The sequence below is a fragment of the Squalius cephalus genome, assembly GCF_949319135.1.
Source record: "Squalius cephalus genome assembly, chromosome: 12".
Classification (NCBI taxonomy): domain Eukaryota; kingdom Metazoa; phylum Chordata; class Actinopteri; order Cypriniformes; family Leuciscidae; genus Squalius; species Squalius cephalus.
The window spans coordinates 6209960-6220348 of record NC_137133.1 but is presented as its reverse complement, the minus strand read 5'-3'; the positions used below and the strand labels follow the sequence as shown (position 1 = coordinate 6220348).

Here is a 10389-nt window from a genome sequence, read left to right as displayed (position 1 = left end):
AATATAAAAATTGATTTATTCTGTGATGGCAAAGCTGAGTTTTCAGCAGCCTTTTTCTGTAAAACAGAGAAAAAACACAATTATAATAAAGCGTTTCCAAAACATTCTTGAACATAGGTGTTCATCAACTTGGCAAATAAATATATTTAGCCTGTCAAAGCAGCAAAAGTAATAATAAAGAAATCATATGCATACAAATAATAACAATATGAACTCTTGTCATCAGTAGCTTTATCACATATGTTATTTCAATAGGTGATATTTCTGAGATTTTTAAGAAAAACAAATGTGGCATTTGGCAATATAATATGATACAATTGAGGCATATTGAAAGGACATGTATGAAAAGTTTAATTTCGTGATAGCAGTGGGCCACAAAATATACATCTATCAGTGGAGGTATATGTATATATGCAATTACTTTAAGTCACAGTATGATCAAATATAAGCCACATTCTCCTACATGAGTCATTTATTGGACTAAAAATGTGTGAAATGGCTTTTGTTCCTTTACCCAGGTCTATTAAGACAAAGACTGTAAGAACAAAGAAAACTGCTCAGACACAAAACCCTCAAGCGGTACATCTACCCAGCAGAATTACTTAAATTTTTCCACCACCATCAATTTTGCTCGCACAAATAACAGACAAAACAATTTTAGTAAGCTGCAGGACAAAAGAATCCATCACTCAATTATGAGGCGCATTACCCCCCCTGCTGGTTTATCGGTGTAGCTACAACCAATGTAAGTCCATTCAAAATATAAAATGCATACAAGAAAAAGAACACATTTTTGAGGGTAATAGATACTCTCATAACAGATTTAAACTGTGCAAGACAAAACTGAAAAAGATAATGTACATGTGAACATCTTGCACAACCAAAAAAAAAAAATAAATAAAGTAAAAAAATAAATAATTGTTGCTGCCATTTTGATGGAGGGGAACAAAAGGGTTCTTGGAAACTGATGTGCACATTTCACACTCTCTCAGTGGTATCAGGGATTTTTTCTTTAGCAACAGGGGTTGCAGTTTTGGTCTTTTTTACTTTTTTCTTTGTGAGGGAACAATAAGTCCATTCAATCTTAGACCGATGACTTCTGCTCAAGAAGCGGCGCTCGACATTGAGGACCTCTTGGTACACTTCTGCCTGACGGACCCCCAGAATGAAAGAGAAGAGATCAAGGACCCACACGTACATCCTGGGCAACCAGGGCTCCATTTCTGAGAAATGATTACCGCATGACCTATGAAGGGGAAAGTGAAAGAGAAAATATATTTTACACATTACATTGTATGTTTTATAATGTAAATTCTATTCAAATACAATATAAAAAAAGCATTTGCGATGAGACTCACTTCTTAACGCATAACCTCAGTTCAGGATGCCAGTATTTTCGGTTGGCGAGGTACTTGACACCATTTTTCTTAAAGGTACAGTCCAAACGCCTGTTATGCATACTGGGTCCATCTGATCCCTCCTCATTTCCCCAGCTGAAGCGAAAGCTGGAGTAAGGGTTTGTGGAGGAAGGCAGTTGCTCTGGGGCAGAGTCAGTTAACTTATGAAATCTCTGCTCCAAATAATCAGCCACACCTGGAGATATGAATGTAGACAGCATTGGATGAGAGACAGAGACTCACTACTGAGATCATTACGGAGATGTGACCAGACCAGCTTACGTCTTTTTTTGAGGACCAAGCTCTTTTGTTGCAAAGATGTAATGAAAGGATTCGTGGGCTTCCATCGCCGCCTGAAAGAGAAGAACAGAAAAGTTTGTAGTAAAAGATTTGTCAATAAAAGTCATGGAAACTATTGAAATAATTGGGTCTTACAGGGCTTCTTCATGTTCCTCATTCTGTCTGGCTTTCTCCAAGGCGGGTTGTACTGTTTCAAACCAGCTTTTTAACCTGAAGACTGTGAAAAGCTTATGAGAGCATGTTGTGGCCCCAAAAAACAAACAAAACAAAAATGATACACATCAAAATGAAAACTAGCAAAATAGTTACTTGTCTTTTTCTTCTTGGCCGCTTCCTCAGATAACTTCCTTGAGACATTAATGAAAAAAAGAGAAACATTCAAAATCAGTAAAGATTTAGGGCCCTATTTTAACGACCTGAAACGCAAGTAACTTTGTGGGCGGGTCTTGGGCGCTGTTGCTATTATACCGGCGGGATAAATGACTCTTGCGCAAGTCGCAAATCTAAAATGGGTTGGTCTGAAGTAGCTTCATTATTCATAGGTGTGGTTTGGGCGTAATGTGAAATAAACCAATCAGAGCGACATCTCACATTCCCTTTAAGAGCAGGCGCGCTTGTTCCATGGCGGATTGCTATTATAATGGCGGATTTGCCAGGCGCACGCCAGGAGCGGTTCACAACCGAGGAGACCGACGTTCTCGCCAGGGCCGTAAAACACAGAGAAGTGACATTGTATGGGGATGGAGAAACACACCCAAATTAGCTTCGGTTAAACAGGCGTAACAAATATAATAATTTGGGTAAATGTGTAAGCTAGATTTATGCCTATTTTTCACATCTTCATGGACACAACAATGATTTCCCTCGTGTGTTAATATTTTTCCTTGTAATAATGTATGGTTTTCTAAAAATGAGAACTGCTGCGTCTGTGTGTAGATGAGATAAGCAAAGTGTATGCGCGTTGTGCACACGCTACATTGATTATGGCCAAGCATGCGCCCTTAAAATAGCATATGAATAACATGCGCAACGCACCACTGACTTTAGACTAGGTTTTTCCTGGTCAGTGGCGGAATTGTTTTCTAAACCTGCAAAACAGCACCAGGGAACGTTTGCGCCGGAACACGCCTCCTCTTTGCGCTGAACCGCCCCCGGGAGCGCAAATGCATTTGCTAGTTTACCGACGTGCGTCTGTGGAGGGAAAAGTCCGCTGTGCGCGGGTGCAAAATAGGAATGATACATGCGTCGGTGTACAAAGTCAATTGCGCTGGGTGCAAGATAGGGCCCTTCATTTTACAAAGACAGTAAAGTAAAATCCCCCCCCCCCCCGAAAGATAACAGCAAAACCCTCAGTTACAAGTTATGAAGTGACGCACCACTCCACATGATCATCCAACTTGAAAAGGAGCTTCATGGCAACAATGATGACAGCTGCCGCCTGAATTTCATAGCGCAAGAGACCGGGGCTCTCTCTTTTGGGGTCAAAGGTCAGATAGGATTCGTCATCCATAGCTGCCCCCCTTATAACCTTGTGGACCCAAATATGAAGGGCATCTGAGGAGGATCAGAGACATATCAAACAAAAAGATAAAAAGAGGATTATGCATGTTGGATAAATTAGCTCCAAATCTAAAACCATCATTTGCCACAACCTCTCCACTACAGTCATAAACACTCACCTGGGAGGTTTGCATCCAGCAGATATCGGACAGAGAGTGTAAGTGGGTGGAGAAGGCAATCCTGGGAAACCGTTGGGAAGGAGGGTAATTGCATGATCTGAGCCAGATTAAAAGCTTCTCTATGGACCGTTGAGTAGGACGGAAGATGCTGTAGAAGTAGTCAGGGCTTTTAGAAATACAACACACTGATTTATGACTGAAGAAGTGTGAACTGGTTGTGTCATTCTCACCCAAACTCGAAAGATATGGACATCTTTTCCAAACAGTCTCATCTCCTCTGGAAAAGCCTCTTGAATGTCCATATAAGGGACACGTCTCTCTGAGACCAGCCTGCAAAAAACATGAATGCAAAATCAAATTTTTGTACAAAGCATCAAGTCATCACTAATAATACATCTAAATACACAAGCTGGAAAGACTGACAGCAATATTTGATGCTGCACACCATGCAGAAATAAAGCTTAGGAGAAAACTTGGGCCTATAAATTGTCCAAAGCAAACATATCAAACACATTTAAACAGCATTGAGTCAGCATGACATCAAAAACCAATTAAATACATGTAAATGAAGAATGATTCATTGGTGCATGTTATTCCAAAGAAGAAGAAAAGACAGTCTTTATAACCTTAATCTTAACTTAAAAGTAGAGCTACATGATTTGGGAAATTTAATTGTATTATTTTTTTTAAAGCTACAGGTTTGCTGTGTTGGTCCAAAATGCGAGTTTGTATCAATATGACTATAAAATAAGTACAAAATTAGAAAAACTTTTTTTTTAAACATTTATACAAAAATGTAAACAATTTTTAAACATTATTTTGATGGAAACCCCCAGAGGGCTTACAGTTTTTCTTTTGTTGACAACTTCTGGCTTTTAAGCACTTCTCATTAAAAGTGTGGTATGGTGGCTGGCATATGCTAATACTGAATGCTTGTTATAAGTGAGAGTGACCCAAATCAGCAGAGTAGATGCAGAGATGCTGTGAACCACAGCGAGAATGAAAGCACCAGATCATGAGCTGCATGTGTGTAAAAGAGCAAAGTATAATAAAATCAGACTTAGAAATTTGGTGATTGCACTAAGCCATATCACAATCTTGCTTTAATTTCAATTAATTGTGCAGCCCTACTCTGCATCGCTTAGGACGTGCGGGCTAATGGATAATGTTAACTAATAGCCAAATATCCATTCTTTTAGTGAACTTGCATTCAGGTCTAGCTCCGTTTTAGTACGTAAGTTACGTCCACTTTTCACAATCCAATTCAATCAATTCCCAATGGATAGAATCATAACCTGCCCTATATCTTATTTCACTCGTAAATGTCACATTTTGAAGTACTGTATTGTTCCGAATATTCGACCGTGATTATAAGATGACCCGTCCTTTTTCGAGATGTACCTTTTAGAAAGGCTTTTTGAGGACTAAATCTAGTCTTTTGTAAAGAAAATGATTTTATTTGAAAAATAATTGTAATATTGCATATTTCTCACATTTAAATTTTTATATTGAAAGTATGGTAAATACAAGTAAAAATGTGCCGACAATCAAATTTAAAAACAAATGCTTCATGGCATAACATAAAAATAAACTGTAGATCTCATTTCCAGTAGATTTCACAATGACTTATTTCTCATCTTTTTATGTAAAGTGATAGATGTTGTCATGTAAAAAAAAGTGTTTGATCCGCACTAAATATCTGATCCAGGGGAGATGAATGTTTTTTCCTCAGGCTCATTTTACACGTATTTGGCGCTCCCTGGTGTTGCGGGTGTATTATTGACATTTTTTCAGATTAATTTCCAAGAAAAGAAAAAAATAGTTTTATATTCGGAACAACAAGGTAAATGGGTTGCTAAAAGGCAATTTGTGTTGAAATAAGCAGTGCTTGTACTCCAAACCTCAGTAAGTCAGCCAGAGTGATGGCCTCTCGGACCCACAGCAGAGCCAGATAGCACAGGGCCAGTGTCCGTGGCATGTTCATAAGAGTGAATGTATGTTGGTAAGCTTCTGAACATAGTGATGACTGTACATCAGTGGTGTCACCTGCAGCAGAAAAACAAAATCCAGCTCTACTGACACTTTAAATCAGGTGTAAATGTGCCAGCTGACAGAAAGTAATCATATCCGTACCCGAGGCAGTCATTTCTGTTTCTGAAGAAACCGCACTACTGTGAAATGACATCTCGCTCTGAGTGTCAGACTCTGGCTCACTCTTCGGCTTCATGTACTTAAGGAAAAAACATTAGGAAAAAAGCAGAGCAGTGGTTATGGTTAATTAAAGCGTGGAAAAATCATTATTTAACTTTTGGCCCTCTAGCGGTTAAAAAGCAAAATTGCATGCAGATTTTTAAAGAACATGTTTTAGTCGTGCTTCAGCTCTACGTGACAGTGCGGATGAATATGGCTCTTTCTCATAACCAAAAAAGAGAGGGAGATTATCCTTCTGCTCATAAATCATTCACTACTAGGCTTAAGAGATATAACCAGTTTAGATGGAAAGAATCTCAAGCTGACCAGCTAAAGACGTTACTGTAGCTCTACCCATTAATAGACACGGTACTTCCTTAAATGAATACCAGCACAGCACTGCAACCATAATAAAATATCCCTTCACAATAGTTGAAATCTGATAGATGAAATCCCTTTACAATAGGGGTGTGACGGTTAGTATATAACCGTGAGACCTACAGTTATAGTTGAACACCGTCATTAGATCTCTATAACCACCAAAACCGTGTTATTAAAATATTTTTTATCATAGAGAATGTTTAAACACTAATTAAAAACAATTGTTAACAGTCTGTGTCATTAATGGTCTACGTCGTTTCCAACTGTATCTGATTCTTTGCCAAGTACCAACGCAAGTTTTGTTTTGTAAATCGTCAGACATGATTTTTACCACTTCATTATGTTTTTCTTTGTAGAAAGCCTTTCTTTAAAGCGAATTTCGTTTTGAATAAATTGTATATTAATTTTAATAAATGTTTCATCAACCAATTGCATGTAGGCTATTTAATAAATAAAAAGCAAATATAGTAGACAATATAATAACCATGACATTGAGGCGCCAGCGCGCCACGTTCACTTGCATTGCATCTGTCCAATAAAATACCTCAAGATTCTATGTCGACCGTCTCTATTTATGGATATGACAAGACATGCACAGGTGAGTGATGCATGTACGCAATTTCCCGTAATAACCATCCCGACAGGTCTAAAAGAACACTTAGTTACTATTGTGATCAGGGCAAGACAAAACATGTTTTAGATGAAGGATTGACTATAATTTCAATTTAAAAAAAAAAAAAAAAGACAGTGTACCAACTAAATTAAAATGAAACCTGAAAATACATAAAAGCATATTGAAAATATTAATAAGTACTGTAATAGAAATATAAATAATACTAAAATAACACCGGAGCAGAGAGGTTGTGTGTGTTTTTTAACACTACACAATTTTTTTTTACTTCAACATTAAAATTCAACATAAAACTTACCACTGTAAATCTTGGAGTGTATACTGCATTTTCGGTGAAAGCTTGCCGTGTGTTCTGCAGGTATTTCTTCCAGAAATTCCACAGAACTTCTGTCTGTCAAAACAAAATATGACATCTTACAGAAACACTTTTTCTTGTCATCTATAGAGGGCCTTTCTCACACTGAGTGCGATTAAGTGAAGCGAATGTACGACGCGATGGCACTCATAAATCGAAACAATAGAACCCTATGGAGCTATTCACACAGAGCACAATTAATCATGGTGTGACAAAGCAAGATTTTTTTTTTTTTTTGGGACTAGTTTTGAATTTTTTTCTTCCCAATCACCCCGCAATGAAGCTGGCCGTCCAATTAGATTTGAGCTTTAGATCATGTGCCCGAACCTGCTGCACAAAAGGGCGAGATTAGTGGCACGATATTGAAAACCAGTGTAAACACAGAAGTATTCAGGAAGAGAGAAGAGAATGCATGTTGAGCTCGTTATCAATGGTGTCTCATTTATTCCCACGTTTACTTAATATTTCTTTATAAAGAATATCATTTCTATTCATTTTCCATTGAATTATGTGATCTGAAGAGCTCTTAAACATTATAGATAGTTTGTGTTTCTGGTGTAGTATCAAACTTTATTTATCTAGCTTAATTTACTGTTGTGTGTTGAGCAGTGGACGAGGTTAAAGCCAAAGGAAAAATGCATTCTCGGTCAGCGCCGTATGACATCACTTTGTAGGCCAAAGCGCTGAAGCGAGTTAGCATTTTAGCACTTACGTCACAAAGTCAATGGGTTTTTTGAACAGGGTTTTGGTTAAATGGCTGAACTAAGGTCTGTGGTGGTGAACAGAGACACTTTCGAGTTTTATTCTACGACATAAAATACATAAATAATACCCCACTCGTGGTTAATGTGGTTGCTAACAAGTGGCTAAATGGGACTACTAAATGGGAGTCTGGCGAGGAGATTAAACATCACGCTGAACAGGTCAGCTCAGTTCGCTTTTACAGCCTCATTATGCTCATAATTGTGCTCTTATAAACTATTCTAACTCAAACATTCTGGGAAAATGTTTTTAGATAAAAACTTAAAGATTTGTCTGAAACTTAGTGATGGTGACGTTGAATATGTGGGACCGCGGTGTAACTAACCCTAACTACATTTAGCCTAGGCTTCAAAATTCATAAAAGCTGTAATCTGTGAGAATTATCTTGATGGACAAACATGTAAGTATCAAACTTTTGTTGATCACAGAGCTTCGTTTCTAGCGATAATCCAAAAGCCTATGGAAAATCCTTTTGTTTTTTTTGTCGAGGGAACCAGTGTGATGCTAACAGCCGACCGGCCTACAAAGTGACATCATACCTGCACCACTCTATTGCGCAGCCGTGAATTGGCCAAAATAGATCAATCGTTTTGCATTTGATGAAAGCACAGTTTGTTGGAGATTCACTTCGCTTTATCATGTCGCACTCATTATGAAAGGGCCTCAAGACTATGATATAGTAAACTAAGGCCTGGTTTCACAAAAAGACAAAACAATGGCACTGATTCTACATGTTGTCACTTCTTGAGTCTCTCCATTATTGCCCTATTTCAGTTTAAACATAAAAGGCAGAACAGTTTCTGACATTTCAGTTCTTGTCTGCAGGTAATCGGAGCTGCTCCGTAGAGCCCTGCGCGGGACTGTTTTCATCATCCCGCTCCCGCCCGCGCCCGCCGAATTTCTGACCATTACCGCCCGCTCCCGCAACGTATGTGTTTCACTCCCGCCCGCTCCCGCAATATGTATGTCCACTCCCGCCCGCACCCGCAAAACTCTGAGAATTTATTCCCGCACAATAATAGAGATGCATTGATTTTGTGTCTTCTCCCGTCCCGCAGGAAAAAACACATATTTGTATTGCTATTATTAAAGAGATTCATGGGGTTGTTTGTTTCGTTTCCCTGGCCGGCATAGCCTACTGGACACATACACACAGGATAATGGAGGAAATCGAGTGTGCTGTTTTTGGATGGTTTTGTTTTCGTTTTTGCTGTTTTTTATTCAGGATACTCTGTCTTGCGCGTGCAATGATGACGTAGTGAATAGTGATGCTTCTCTCTGAACAATCAGCAGTCTGCCGTGTTTTCACGTCACATTTTAGTATCGCCTAAGCTCGCTCAGAACCTCGCCGGAGGTGGTACGAAAAAAAGTACCGGGAAGCAGATACAGTTACAACTTTTACACAGTGGAAAACCAAACAAAGGCGAGGCGAGTCGAGTCGAGCCGAGCCGAGCCAGGCTGGTACTGTGTAGTGGAAAAGCGCCATTATTGACATCTCCATCATGTTGCAAGGCTACCTCCCGATCCCGCAGTGTTTTTTTTAGCCGCCCATTCCCGCCCGCAGCAAAGTTCAAACCGCCCGCTCCCGCGAGATTTGCGTTGGGTCCCGCGGGACCCGGCGGGACTCAATCCCAATGCAGCCCTCTACTGCTCCGCCCTCTGTGCCGGGAGCAGCAGCTCATTTGCATTTAAAGGGACACACACAAAACGTCACGTTTTTGCTCACCCTCAAAAAGGGACAATTTTAACATGCTGTAAAAAATAATCTGTGGGGTATTTTTTAGCTAAAACTTCACATATACACTCATCAGAGACTTATTTTACATCTTGTGATTATACCACCCCTTTAAGATAGCCTATGTAGGTGCAAGTTGCTTTCAGTTAAAACAGCTCAAACATGCATTTATTCTGGGACTAGGTCAAGGCAAGCCTTGCCTGTGAAACCGGGGGTAAAGCTACTAACCTCAAATTTCATGCAAACACCAAGACTGACCAAAGCCTTGGCCTGGAGTTTCAGGATGAACTGAAATCCCTCACACACCATCCACTCTCGTTCATCCTCTGAAAAATAACAGAAGACATGAGATCATAAAAAGGACTGTTTGTAACTCTAAATGTCTCATACCATCTTATCAAGATAGAAGACTGACCCGATCTCTTTCTCTTGGGTTTCTTTACTTGTGAGATCCTGCTGTATTTACAATAAAGGGCGGTGGAATCCACCACCTCCCTTGTTTTCTAGGGAAAGATGTAAAATTATAAAGCATTATTTCATTAATGTTTTGGTCATTTGCATTACTGGATGAAGGCCGTTTTAATTAATTAATAACCGGTGTTTCCATGACAGTGAGAGCCCCGGATATCTAATAGTTTTTGTCTATTTACCAACCTCGATCACATTGTGGCAGTTCTTGCAGAAGAAGTGACCCCCATCTGAAACTCCCCAGTCCACAGCGGAGCACTGGCCACATGGCTCACTGAATCCATCCTGGAAGAAGAGTCCAGCGGTAACATCATCATAAGCTCACATATCGAAATACCAGTGCAGATCGCCAAACAACACTAACTTCAGGAGAAACTCACAATAAGTTCGTCCATGATTTTAATTAAAGGTTCAGAAAACTTCCATATCAAATCCTGCGCACACAGTTTGTTTGCAAGCAGCGTAGGAAAACACGCTTTCAAAATGGCCAC

The 10389-nt window shown here is 39.4% G+C and overlaps 1 protein-coding gene across 1 annotated transcript; it reads right to left on the bottom strand.

The window, feature by feature from the left end:
• Window positions 1-327: 327 nt before the first annotated feature.
• On the bottom strand, window positions 328-10389 carry taf1b (TATA box binding protein (Tbp)-associated factor, RNA polymerase I, B). Its single transcript, XM_079887644.1, has 15 exons — window positions 10279-10389; window positions 10085-10183; window positions 9846-9933; window positions 9659-9756; window positions 6877-6969; window positions 5510-5606; window positions 5278-5422; window positions 3607-3706; window positions 3377-3524; window positions 3074-3251; window positions 2007-2044; window positions 1833-1914; window positions 1680-1750; window positions 1359-1593; window positions 328-1246 (listed from the first exon to the last, which is right to left on the bottom strand). Exons 1-15 carry the CDS (start codon window positions 10291-10293, stop codon window positions 979-981), a joined length of 1755 nt encoding a protein of 584 aa, XP_079743770.1. The 5' UTR covers window positions 10294-10389; the 3' UTR covers window positions 328-978.